At 49.4% G+C, this 13,799-nt stretch overlaps 3 protein-coding genes across 3 annotated transcripts; 1 reads left to right on the forward strand and 2 right to left on the reverse strand.

Moving 5' to 3' along the window:
* Positions 1–713: 713 nt before the first annotated feature.
* On the reverse strand, positions 714–2,119 carry T310_5357 (uncharacterized protein; the record flags this gene model as incomplete). Its single annotated transcript, XM_013471786.1, has 5 exons — positions 714–1,075; positions 1,129–1,196; positions 1,263–1,764; positions 1,842–1,878; positions 1,931–2,119. The coding sequence occupies 5 exons, from the start codon at positions 2,117–2,119 to the stop codon at positions 714–716; spliced, it is 1,158 nt and encodes a 385-aa protein (XP_013327240.1).
* Positions 2,120–4,873: 2,754 nt separating this feature from the next.
* Positions 4,874–8,359, reverse strand: T310_5358 (uncharacterized protein; the record flags this gene model as incomplete). The annotated part of the gene is made up of 8 exons (XM_013471787.1): positions 4,874–5,365; positions 5,453–7,158; positions 7,224–7,405; positions 7,494–7,576; positions 7,853–7,874; positions 7,941–7,957; positions 8,046–8,116; positions 8,338–8,359. 8 exons carry the CDS (start codon positions 8,357–8,359, stop codon positions 4,874–4,876), a joined length of 2,595 nt encoding a protein of 864 aa, XP_013327241.1.
* A 1,344-nt stretch (positions 8,360–9,703) lies between these two features.
* On the forward strand, positions 9,704–13,481 carry T310_5359 (Oligopeptide transporter protein; the record flags this gene model as incomplete). The annotated part of the gene is made up of 9 exons (XM_013471788.1): positions 9,704–10,152; positions 10,214–10,523; positions 10,579–10,634; positions 10,691–10,799; positions 10,872–10,893; positions 11,080–11,251; positions 11,565–12,009; positions 12,075–12,928; positions 12,998–13,481. The coding sequence occupies 9 exons, from the start codon at positions 9,704–9,706 to the stop codon at positions 13,479–13,481; spliced, it is 2,901 nt and encodes a 966-aa protein (XP_013327242.1).
* Positions 13,482–13,799: the final 318 nt, after the last annotated feature.

Here is a 13,799-nt window from a genome sequence, read left to right on the forward strand (position 1 = left end):
CAATCGTCAATGAACAGTCGGTAGAGGATGAATAGGTATGAAGTTGCGCAGTAACTACGTCGGGTCACAGAGGTGAGCTTTGGTCAGGAGGCTGGGCTGGATTGTTGGATTGCGCACGTTGGCGTGGCTTGGCGTTTCCTCGGGTACGCATGCGGTGACGGTCGGCGACTCGGGGATTTAATTGGCCGCATTCGGTTCCGCAGTTCCGCAACCAGGGCTTCGCACCCTAATTACGTAATCGTGTTTACTCCGATATCGATAGAGATATGATCTAGATCTTGATCCGAATGCATTGCAGAGATGGCCATCCAATTCTCATCTGGCAATACTATTGTACATGGTCTCATCAGGTAATTAGAATATGTATAACATAGAGAAAAATAGAGAGGGTGAGAAAGTAGGAAAATCAAAAACAGCAAATATAGAACATGAAAGGGGAGAAAGGGCAAAGAAAGAGGCAAGGAAGAAATTGTAAAAAGCATATCCAGACGAGACGTCACAGATCTGTGATATTAAACCGAATAGTGGTATATCAATGCGCAGACAGCCGCCCATACCCAAATCATTTGACCAGCCCTAATAAAGTCGTGAGATCGAGAAATTGCCATGTCCAAGAGGGGTAAAAGCCAAAAGTGTAGAAAAAGACAAGGGAAAAGAAGAGAAAGTATAGGACATTATATATAAGAAAGGAGATAGAAAGAGAATGGTAAATGTCAAGCATCCGCTACTAGTCTTCGCTCGCTGATGGATTCCACCGACTCCCCTCCTTTCGTCGTCTCCTGGAACAATTCGGTCGTGACTTGAATGCCGCCCAAAGTCCCGCGACTGAGGGCGCCATCCGTTCGGTCGTTGAACCCGTACATGTCGTAGTCGCCCCGAATGGGGTTGGTGAGGAGTGTGGCCCTGCTTTTTCGATGACTTGTGACCTGGACATCCGACTTCTGTGGATAGCTGAGGTTCGAGGCAAAGCGAGGGAAGATGCGGACGATGAGCGGACGCAGATACGGTAAGGAAGCGCAGATGATGGCGACGTTGCACTCGGCAGCTGTCCAGAAAGCGGCGTCAACATTGTCCCCTGGTTGATCTGTTAGTGTCGATTATCAATTTGGTAGACTCAGTCAGACTCACAAGACTCATCCGTGCTGACTGCGATTTCCTTCAAGGCCTTGAGACGGAGCATGCTGGTGATGCAAACCCTTTGTACAGATATGTCAGCCATGACAGCGCAAACAGACCAGATACGAGCTTTTTTTTTCTCTTACACTCCACCAATGGCAAACACTGCCATGAGAGCTAGCCTCTGTTTGCGTGGGAGTTGGAGAGCATTGAGCACCGGCATAGGTAAAATCAAGAGAGCAATATCCGTAATGAGGTTCATGGCGGCGTTGAAAAACCAAAGCGCTTCGAAGCTCAGACAATTTCCGGGAATCGAACGATCCCAAAACTTGGCCACTGGAATACAGTTCAAATAACCGCTCACGACAGCCCAGGAGGAATAGATAGTGACAATGCCCATAATTGTATAACAGGTAATGCGAATAGGTCGACCGGGAAAGATGCGCAGGTACTGAAAGAGGATGGAATACTTGGTGCACCAAAGGCTGCAGTTGTACATCGGGATAGCAAGCCAGAGCCGCTGGAGAGATCGTCTCATCAGCTTATCGAACAGCATCGAACGGAAGGAAGCGTCACCCACCATCAGCTGTGCCTTGAGCACATCCGGCGGAAGATCATATACGTGTTCACCCATCCCAAAATGCACCTCTATACTCCGTGTTAGAAAGGATATCGGTAAGGGAAAGCGCTTCAACGGTGGCAAAACCACGGATTGCGGGACTTACGGCTTATAACCAATGCCATGTACACAATCGAAAATGTCTAATGACCGTCAGTTTTTTTGTCGGTAGTTAACCCAGGACGCCAGACATACCAAGGACAGCATAATCATCCCATCTTCTCGACCGAACAGCTTGACCAGTCCGATTCGCGTAAACATCCGCACGGCGACAACGAAAATTGCAAGAGATGTCAGGACCACCGTGATGACCAAGGCTAGGTTGCCTCGAGATTGTGGCGTCCCAGCACTTCGGGGCAGAGCCCTCTCTTGTAGAACACCCATAGTCGTGTCTTCAGAATGCTCTTGTGACACGCAATCTCTTTGAAACCCGTGATTCACCTCTTTCCAATTGACTTCGTGGGAAAAGGCCGGGAAGAAGGGGGGGTTGTATGATTTCCGGAGAGAGCGGCAGTAAAAATAAGAAGTAGAGACTCAATCTGCATCCATCCTGGAGGAGTTTGCGGCTCCTGTATGAATCTTATCTCCAGAAGGCTTCAAGCCGCGACATCCTGCTGCCAAATATTTGCGTGAGGGGACTGTGGGGTCATCGCTTGGAGAAAGGACATATGACGAAAGTTTGGTAGTTTTCAATAGTGGCTGCAGAAGAGGGGCAGATCGTCGATCTGAATTCTCGATCAAGGCAGCGGGCATGGTGCTTGCGACCCAGCACATGATCTATCTCCTAGAGAAAAAGATCACCTGTGCCAATTGGAGTTCCGAGAATTATACCCGACTACATTCTATTGCAAAGCTTAGCCAATACATGTGATTTCTACAATGCTGGCGTCTGAGAAAGGCAATCGGTTGACAATTCTTATTTTTTTTTTCTTCGCCAGATCGGATTATCGCCACCTGGCCTGCCGAAGACTGAACGATTTCTCTATCGAGGCAAAATTCCGCTAGCCTTGCCTTCTCCACCACCACCGCAGCCTATCCCTATCATGTTATCTGATCGGTGCCGGAATTCAGCCGAGGAAATCGCGTACTATGTGATCTGGGAAGGCTTACAGTTGCAAGACCTATTTGGTGTCCTCTGACTTCTTTGATACGAGCAAAGTCCGGATGAGTGTCATATCCAATTGCCGCTGGGTCCAGAGACGTCAACGGCTGTCAGGAACATGACAGCATTGACAGCCGTTTGCCTTGACAGCAGAGTTGCTCGGTACCATGGGAAAGAGGCGGATGGGCGGAGTTTTGAGGGTTCACATGGCGATGTGCGCGAATAGAGTTGAGTTGCTCATGGCTGCCCGTCCCTGATCTGCAATGCATGTCAATAACAATAATTCCATCGAGGGATCCACATGAGGTCGGTACAGCTGTACGCTGGACTGCCGTATGGCTGCTTCGATTGTGATTGGACCAAGGACAGGAGGCATCTTGGCCACGGACAGCAATTCCACTGCTTTCTGGCGAAGCGAGCATGGACAGACGAATGGGAGGTGCCTTTGGATGGGGTCAGGATGCAAAGTACGTCATACACGTCCTGGATGTGTCCTCGTGGCATGGGATCGCCAATGATCACGCCCGCGTGCCTGTTCCATTAGTCGATCAGTGGATGATCCGAATGCCTCCGGAGGGGCACGCATCGGCAATATCTCGTGTCGATTGCCGGGCACACCCTACTCGCGACGAATACCATCAAAGAGTCTCATTTTGCGCCGAAGCCCGATCGTCCAGTGTCTCCGGTTTGGGTGGATCTGTGCATTGTTTTCTCCGTACGGAGTATAACCTCCTGTTTGACGTGACGCTAAGAAAGTCATTTTCCACGCAGGCCCTGAGACTATTACTCCGTAGAGCGCATTACTATCCCCTACTCAGTCCATTCAACCTGGACATTGCGTGGCATCTCATACTCCGCTTTTCTATCCTTCGACGCTGGATACAACTCTATTTTGCCCATATATCCAGCTTTTTGGGCGAGGTGCTGACTGTGCCATGAGATGGCCCCACGTATTGAGGATTGACGAGACTGTGATAGATACTCCATACTTTCGTACGAATCGGTCCTAGAGATGCCTGCTTGTCCTCGCACAGACAAATGTGCATGACGTCGTCTCCAGACGATCAGAATCGATTGCACATCACCCCCTTAAAAGTACGCCACGCCCTCCAGCCTTATGCATGTGTTTTGAACAGGGAATAGATACAGGATCTTATCGGAAGGATGGAGTGATTCGTTTTATCGGTAGGGAATAATAATTGGTCTGGGCGATTTGCCGTGAAAAAACACACGTGGAACTGCTCCGCTTCTTCATATGCAGCCACCAACGTCACGTTCAGCAGTACTCGATACAGATCTGTATGTGACTATTGAAACGGGTCTCCCTTGATGATGGCACTTCATCTGTCCTGTAGAATTTGTAGAGAGTCATGACTATAGACTAGAGAAGACGACAGAAATCTGAAGTTCGGATTCTCGGTCTGTCAATCCAAATCTCAAAGGAGCATTCGACTATTGGCACTCCATACTCCGAAAGTTGCGTTCGCTCTCAGCATCAAACTTTCGCCATGTCGAGATCGCCAAGCCCGAAGTTTGGTGCCCAACGATGATTGGCTCTCGGTCCGCTGTCATCCGGTCCCTACCCGACGGTACCTGGCGCTACGCTAAAAGAGGAAAGACGTCCAGGTGGCCCGGCAAGCTTCTCGGACGAGTCCCGCACGTGAGCTTGCATCACAGGAAGCTGAGGAAGGAGCAAAAATCGGGCAGGCACCATCCGTCCTAGGCAGGTAGCAGCGAAAGCTCATGGCCATTCTTCTGTAGAACAGCCCCAGTCTGTCGAGGATCGTCCTCCTTGTTCCCCTCTTTGTCTTCCTCTCTCTTCGTCTTTGTTTTCCCTCTTCACCCCTCCACCCTTTGTCTCCCCTATAATAATGTCGCCTTGAAGAAGATTCCCCAAGGTTGCCTCAAACTCGTCATGCATCAAACACAGTCCAACATCACTCCCCAATGTAATGCACTTCAGTCAGGTCCAACTCCACCTGTTGCAAACCCTTTGAATGATTTGACAAGATGCTCTCCAGCCAGTTGTAACAGCTTCACATATACCTCGCTGGGTAATCACCCATGAGACTGAATCCGTCAATGAAATTCTTCGCCACCTTTCGCATCCAATTCTTTCGAGGCTTTTGCTCTGCTTGCGTTGGTGGTGGTGACGGCATTTGCTCCCGTGACACGGCAGCAACACACAGGACGGGCGGGCTCAAGTCTCCTTCCTCATCAACATAACTGCTGTCCAAGAGTTTGTAGGCGATATCTCGCCAGACCTTTCCGCTCAGCCATTTCTTATATCCTTTCAGATCCTTGCTGAAAACGGGTTTGGGAAACGAGAAGTAGGTCAGTGTCTCCTCACTGGAGTTTCGAGAGGAGAATCGTCCCCTTACTTTCGCCCGTTGCCTACGGAGCCGTTTTGGGGATAATTTTGACGACTTGATACGTGTCAAAGGATTCTTGTGTTTAGTCGGTTCCGCATCATGAACAGGCAGGTTCAGGGCTAGTGGATTGGAGACTGTGTGAGATGTGCCCTGCCTCTGAAGTGTTGTGAGTGTCATGTCCACTACAGTTTTGATGGAGAATAAAGAAAGACTTGGAACAACATTGCGAAGAAACAATCTTACCTCAGGCACATCCTCATCTGCAGAGTGCTCTTGTCCATTCTTGCTAGTGTTCTCATCATCCTGGCTCTCACTCATCATGTTGTGCTGGTTGGTTGGTTGCTCCGATAGCCTGCTCCCTTCTGCTCGTTCCAGGCTATCTGCTCTAGTGTTTTCGAGACTTCTCACTGCAATAGAATAGAGGCGTGTCTGTCGGGCACTCAAGATCTTGTGTGGAACACGTCTCCATGCAGATGCCTTGCCATGTTTGTAAACAGTACCTTTTGAGGCCCTGTTCGCATTGTTGGCACGACGATCACATGGCTTGGTATCAAAGGAGTCATTCTGATCTAACAACATCCATTCACGCAATTCCATCACGGAACTCTCAGAATCTGTCAACAGGCTGGCATCAGTCGATGAAAACAAACTTTGACTGCTCGCCATATCATCAGAAGATTCGGTCTCTTCCTCGGGTATAGGTAAGAGGACTTCTTTCACAAAGCACTCTATAGACCTCGATGCCTCCCACCACTGATACTTGCCGCGCATCCGATGTACTTTGTTCTGGTTCATATCGCTGCAATCATCAGTGTCCACTGCAGTCGCAAGCCGCAAGGGAGATCGGATATATGGTCGAGATCTCTTCTCTCGGACTTTCCAACAATCGGAGCCGGCACAAGGAGAGGACGAATCCCGCAAATTCTCCCAGTTGCTATGCATCTGCTCTCGAGTTGGGACCAGCGGGTGATCATAGAACCCGTTGGCCACCAGCCACTCAGGACATTTGTATATGTTCATGACTCCGTTGTCTTGGATGGTGCCTTCTTCCCTGTCTCGTCGATCATTATGCCAGCATCCGTGTGGGCTGTAAAACTTGTACACCTGCCCTGTCACAGCATTCACGAGATCTTGTCCGCTTCGTTGGAGCTCAGCGAAGTCTCCCTCGTATATCACCGGGTCCACAAATTTGGTTGCCCGATTGAGAATCGACTGGATTCGATTCTCGTCTCTTGGGGCCGGTGTTTTCGGGCGGGATAGGATATATAAGAGCGAATGGGCTGCTGGGGTCCCGCTATATTCGCGGACTGCATGGCCATGCCAGTTGAAATGATGGATGGGATCTTGCTCCTCATCACAATCGTCTAATATGATGTCATTTCGGTGACAGAATTCCCACTCCACTGCAGCCTCACCTTGGAGAAGCTGATAGTCGTCTTCCTTAGGTATCTCCTCTCTGGCCTGGTATTTAAGAGAGCTGACCAGCTGGGCGTCGACTTTGTTCACTGAAACTTGGAGCCAGCTGGACGCCTCATCTTGGTACACGGCTGGAGACGAGGCTAGATTGCTTCGCTCCATTGGCTCTGGAGAAAAGGGCCTCTCTGGCATGGAGTCGAAGGAACTGACCATCGAAGGTTCATCGACGACCTTTGCGGGAACACACTCTCCATCTGGCTCTTGGTAATTGGGGCCAGATGTGTCGCAGGAAGGGTATTCTTCCAATTCCTCCTTGTCATCGGCCCAGTCGAAGCTCTGTGGCTTGAGAAGTTCTGCAATCTCTGTATCAGAATATACTTTGACAGGCATGATGACTGATGAACTGGGTTCGAGAATCAACAGAGTAAAGACGTAGTGGAATGACAGAGATTTTCGCAAGGTCTCGCTGAGTGTTGAGTGCTGAGTGAGAATGTTTTGGTGAATGGAGTGAGAGGTTGTTTGTTGACAACAAGCTTTGTGTGGACAGTAGTAGATCAGGATGAGGAAGAATCTACAAAAAAGAAATAGCAGAACTCACAATAGTTTTTATTGGTATCAAAATTACGGAAGATACCATCATTAATAAAACAAGAGATGTATATCCCATCCATATGAGTAAAATGGACGGAATGAAGCGTCCAACATGCCATGTTGTGAAAGAGGGTAGCGTAAGTACAACAGCAGATAGGAATATGCCGTATGTAAGAGCGGAATTCTTCCCTATTGAAAGACATCATCACAAATCAGAACTGTTAGTCAGTGTGCTCCATCCCAGGCACGGTTGGGATAGATATACAAAGTTACTCACCACCCACCCACTCCCAGATTGGCAAGAGGAATTCCAGTATTCTGAGCCGGATTAGGCGGATTTGGGGCCGGAGTTGAGGGTGTCTATTCCGACAATATCAGCAGCAAGTCTCTTTGATCTGAGGAGATATTCATTGAAGACAGGCACACCTGCGGACCCTACGCTCAGCAATGAGCAGTAATATGGGGCTGTTGGCGAATCATCAAAAGCAATTTGCAGAGATTTGACGCCAGTGATAAAGAAAGGCGTCCTCTGTCAAAAACCGATTTATGCTGGCGTGTACTGGTGGGCGCTGACTCTGGAGCGACAGAACTCGGAGAACTCGAGCGAAGGGGATTCTGCCTGCGTGGACCACATACCCCGTATATGGAAGCGACTGTGCTGCAGAGCAATCATGTGATTTTTTCTATATATATAAGGGAGGAGATACCCAGCAGGAGCACTTACCGCGTGATGCTTAGTGCCTGTTGGAAGTTTCAGATCATATCTGACTTCAACCACACAGACTGAGAAGGTCTATATTTTTATTCTTTATAGGGCTTGGATTGTGACCTTGATTGTGTTGTCCTCATGCAGGTTGAGTGATGAATTCAACAAGAAAATCAGGGCAATGGTTAAGAAAACTTTTAATCATGAGAAAGTAATATCTATAGGTATATAGTAAGGTATTTTAAGGGGAATCACGATTTATCTATATAAGAGCAATGGCAGCATGGGACAGAAAGGCCAACAGCAATTTATAAAATAATTGTTAGAAAAAAAAGTTCATCAGGGAAGGGACTACCTGGACACTTCCTGATCATGTGCCTTCGTCTGTTCATTTGTCCATTCACTTATTACATACAGGCCAAAATTAGAAGAGACATTTTCATTCACATATGGTACTGATATGAGAGAGCATTACCTATGCAGGAAAGTGTTGATCTGGTCAGTGATAAAAGAAGGATATCGCATACTGAATGCAGGCCTTCTTTGTGTAGTTAGTCGTCTAGGTAACACCTGCATTTATTCGCTCGTTCCTCATTTCGTTTTGTTGTAAGAACATCTATCTGATTGTCGTTTCGAGTGAAGAGCATCGAAAGGATCCATTCCTCGTCAGGCAGTCGATTTCTGCATTCTTCTGCTATCTTTTGCGTCTCTTCTCAAGATCTTACTTGCTTAGCGTGGACATACTACTAGATGTCAGTTCGTTTCAATATCGTTCAATGTGGGATCTATCTGACCGATCGCCTCGACAGGTCGACTCGACTCAACTTGACTCTGCAGGTATACCAAGCTGTACGCAGTACGCACTCCGCATGATAAAATTTCACGATTTCCTTGCATTGAATATCGTTTCACAGTGGCAATCAATCAATCAATCATCGAGATCAAGCCGAGACGGCATGTGCCGACAACTCATAGGGAGAGTCAGACTGCTATGCGGTCACATACTTGACTGGCCGAGCACACACTACCAGTGCGATGAGGCCAAGGCTGCAGGCAAAAGTTGTTGCGAGTCTGCCGAGCAGATATGGCTGGGGCAGAAGACGAAGCTGTATCCCTGTGATGACTGCATTGCACGTGGACGGTATGTCTGGGGGGACGAAAATTGGAAAAAAGCCTCTTAGTGCATGAAAAAGGCCATATCCTTCCTCTTATCTACATCCATGTGTAGGGTATTATTACATTGTGGTTCGAGTTCTCCTTGCCATGAGTACAGTACAGCAGTGATCAACCTAACCAGTATGGAACAGTAGGAAAAAAAAGCAGGACATCCATATCCAATCTCTTGGATAGGTGGTCGGCTAACCAGGGTATCTTACTCGAAATGGAGTACCAAAGGCTAAGAGCGCTTCTTTTGATCCTTTCTCCCAGATAATCTAGATTCGCTCAACTTCTGCAGGCAATCTTTGAATCTCCCAACAAAGATCTTCACAGCGTTTTCGTAACCATTGGTGGAGAGTTGTAATGGGATATTCACTCTGGATATTTCCCTCGATATTAGCATCTAATTTCTCATCCACTTGCAGTTGAAATCAGTAACTAGGTACATACTTGCATTCCTCGGGCATGTTTCCGACAGCCCCACCATCGCGGAGATCGGGTCGGAGCCCCGGCTGAACGTTATCCCCGCACGATGTTTCCCCTCCTTGTTTAATTGCATCATCTCGCGTTCTCTTCCTTCTTTAACATAAATAGACCATACAGGATACGTCCTGGACATCTTCATGTATCCTCTTCGTGCTGCTGCTAGGTCAATTAGACATCTGAGTCGAGCCAGCACAAGCAAAAGCTTCCCCGCATTCCACTCCGCATTTGCTTATCGCAGTGCCCTTGAACCGTCCGTGCAGCACGCTGTTCTCAGACGCGCCATGGCTTCTGCAGTGGCTAAACGCCTGGAAGGCAAAACTATCGTGATCACCGGTGCCTCCTCTGGAATTGGCTACAGCACCGCCAAGGAGTTCGCGCGTAGCTCCCCCAAGAACCTCAAGCTGATCGTCACAGCTAGACGCGTGGACAGGCTTGAACAGCTTGCCAAGGAGATCAAGGAGGAAGTTGGAGATGGTGTCAAGGTGCTGCCAGTGAAACTGGACGTGTCCAACCCGGAGGAGGTGAAGAACTTTGTGCCCTCTCTGCCGGCTGAATTCCAGGACATCCATGTGCTTGTGAACAATGCGTGAGTCTCAACCTTGTTATGATAATGTTCCATTCTTGTGAACCTTGCTGATGACAAGCAGTGGTCTGGTCAAGGGTGTCGCGCAGGCCCCAGACATCAACCCCGACGACATCAACGTGATGATCTCCACCAATGTCACTGGCTTGATCAACATGACCCAGGCCATCCTTCCGATCTTCAAGAAGCGTGATGAGGGCGGTCGCGGTGACATTATCAACGTTGGTAGCATTGCGGGACGTGAGGCCTACCCAGGTGGCAGCATTTACTGCGCCACGAAGGCTTTCGTCCGCAGCTTCACCGATGCCTTGAGAAAGGAGCTCATCTCGACCCGCATCCGTGTTATCGAGATCGATCCCGGTCAGGTCGAAACTGTACGGTTCTCCTGCTGGTGTGATTCCTGACCCGCCTGGCTGACATTTCATACAGGAATTCTCTATCGTTCGTTACTACGGGGATAAGGCGAAAGCTGATGCTGTTTACGCGTATGCTCCCTACGATGGACTCTAAACCCTAGAACATGTACTGACATTCTGTCTAGTGGCTGCGAGCCTCTTACCCCTGACGACATTGCCGAAGTCATTGTCTTCGCTGCGAGCCGCAGGGAGAACGTTGTCATTGCCGATACCCTGATCTTCCCTAGTCACCAGGTAAGTAAATTTATCGACATATGATTCAGGTCTTGACTGTGCTATCAGATGACTGACTGAGATCGTGTCTAGGGATCGCCTACCCACCTGCACCGTAAGCTCTAAGCCGAACGCTTTAAGCCGAACGTCCTACGTCATCGTTGTTGTACATTGACAAGATTGGGGATGTTGCGCCTCGGTCAGGTTCATTAGTTTGTTTCGTGACTTACGAGGCAGACGAATGTGGATACTCTCGTACATTTCCATGTGATCGTACATTCAATCACTTTACAGAACATAGATAGATATCCATACAAAATACCACATCGAAGTAACAACTTTGTTGCTGTTCAATTCAGTCCCACAGGCTCGTTGATTTCCATAGACACGGTTCTTCTAGCGGCCAATACTAGCGACTCGCAAGCTTGGAAGGTACTCAGCAAAACTTTCATTATGCTGCTTCAAGGTCAGCAGTGAGGCTATCTACATACGGAGTTTTCTACCTCTATCGGTCTATTCTCACACGGAACGCGATTCAAAGTTCCGGCCAGAAAGTTAAAGCATTTGTCTGGGCGATAGTATAGCCGAAGAAGGAATCTTTTCCCGATACGGAAGGTCGTTCTAGATCAGCAGATAAGCTCTCGGGCCCCTTTATCTAGCTGGCCCTTGTCAGCTGAAGTTCAGGGCAATCAGAGGCCCTGCTATCGCGATGCTTTGTGAACCCCGTTGACGTTTCGAGTCGCATTGTCATTGTTGATTTGTATTAACAGCTTCCAACTAACTGAGGTCGGCGATGGATCCGGAAGAGCAACCCCGTGGGGATGCTTCCCCGCCACGCGCAGTCATCAAACCGCAGCATCGACGTCTCCACGATCCAGACGTGACGTTCGAAGAGTACCATTACTATGCGCTGAAGACACGCGAGGAGGAAAAGGCGGCTGCCGCATCAGACGGCCCGACTACAACCTTGTGGAAAACGCTCTTCAGAGGAAGAAGTGCCAGCCAACCGACCCAGGATGAGTCGCAAAACTCCCCGCCTCCTCCGACCGGCGACCAGACGAAGGAAGCCACAGCGAATCGTCTCGAAATCTCGGACGAGGAGTGGACCAATGCGTCGCGGATGATGAGGACCGCAACGGCCGGCGCGTGCTTCTATCTGATCACCACGGATATCCTGGGGCCGTACGGAGTCGGGTTTGCCATGGGAACCTTGGGCTGGGGTCCCGGTATCGTAAGTCCCGCTCTTTTGTGTTTGTGAGTAGTCATGCGGCTCTCTAAACCCGATCGATATTCTAGGCTCTTTATACGGTCTTCGGCTTCATGGCCGGCTACTCTGGATATCTGCTGTGGAAGGCGTTCCTCGGCCTGGATTCGCATGAATTCCCCGTCCGCAACTACGGCGACCTGGTCTTTCGCATCTATGGCCCTTACGCGCGTCACTTTGTCAACGTCTTGCAGGCACTCCTGCTGCTCCTGATCCTGGGCCAAGTCATCATTCTGGAAGGGCAAGGGATCTCGCAGGTGTCCAAATTCCGCCTCTGCTATTCTGTGTGCTGTGTGCTATTTGTGATTGTTGGGTATTTCATCGGCCAAGTGCGGACCCTCCGAAATTACGGATGGCTGGCCAACACGGCGGTCTGGATCAATCTGCTGGTGATTTTTATCACGATGGGCGTCATGGCTCACAGTCCGCCGAATTACGAGATCTCAGTGCTTGGTTCGGCCGGGGGAGCAGTCGATCCAGCAACCATCACACCCGATCCGCGCACAGGGATCTATCCTGCGATTATCCACTATAATGGGAACCCGAATCCGCATAGTCTGATCGGCTCGATCAACGGCCTCTTGCAAGGGGTCTTTGCCTACGGTGGTGCCCAGCTGTTCATCGAATTCATGGCCGAGATGAAACGGCCGCATGACTTCATCAAGGCCATGTGGGGAGCACAGTTCTTCATCTACACGGTTTATCTGGTTTATGGCTGCTATGTTTACTACTTCCAAGGCCAATACGCCTACCAAATCTCCTATCAGGGCGTATCACTGTATGGGTTCCAGGTCGTAGGAGATATGCTCGCATGCGTGAGCGGGCTGATCGCAGCAGGGCTGTATGGCAATATTGGGATCAAGGTTTTCTACAATAATGTGCTCATGTGAGTTGCCAATTTCCATCGCGATGGCTCTTTCACTTTCACTCTGGATTTTTCTCTGACTCTTTCCAGGGATATTCTGAAAGCGCCGCCTCTGACGCACCGGAGAGGCAAAATCCTGTGGGCGATCATCGTGCCACTCTGGTGGTCGATTGCGTATGTCGTCGCGGCCGCGATTCCCGACTATTTCGGCTTCGTGTCGGTCATCTCGGCCACGACCGTCATCCAATTCACCTATTCGTTCCCACCGATCCTCGCCCTGGGTTACAACATCAAGCTGTACGCGCTGAAGACGAGCGCTGGCGACGAATTCGATCCCACGACCGGGACCGTGACGCGCCAGGACACCGGAGTCCGGCGATGGGTCCGAGGTCTGATCAAAGGACCGTGGCACTGGAACATTCTCCATGTCCTGTATGCGATTGGAGCCCTAGCCACCGCCGGCCTGGGATTGTACGCCGCCATCGAGGGGATGATTGTCGCGTTCGAAATCCCGCAGGTGAATGCCTTTACGTGCGTTTCTCCTCTGGACCTTTCTGCTCAGGGTTCTTCTTAGCTCGATAGCTGTGAGGTCCTAAAACTTCTGTCGTAGCCTGTTGGACTTTGATTTGTACATGTCTCTGTCGGAGGATCTTGCAAGCTTGATGAAATTATTCGGGATTTCATTCATCTTGCAGATGAAATGCATATATAATAAATGTTCGATGTCCAGAGGAAATACTCCGATCAGCCCAGTAGCAGTAAATCCTTCGTTCCCAGGCTCACTCACTCAGGTAGATATGATATCACAATAGTAGTGCAGCTTACCTTGATACCACTCCTGACATTTTTTTATTATTTCAGAATGACCCTCTCCGCAAGAGATTATATAGTC

This window comes from Rasamsonia emersonii, assembly GCF_000968595.1.
Source record: "Rasamsonia emersonii CBS 393.64 chromosome Unknown ctg1118621760271, whole genome shotgun sequence".
Classification (NCBI taxonomy): domain Eukaryota; kingdom Fungi; phylum Ascomycota; class Eurotiomycetes; order Eurotiales; family Trichocomaceae; genus Rasamsonia; species Rasamsonia emersonii.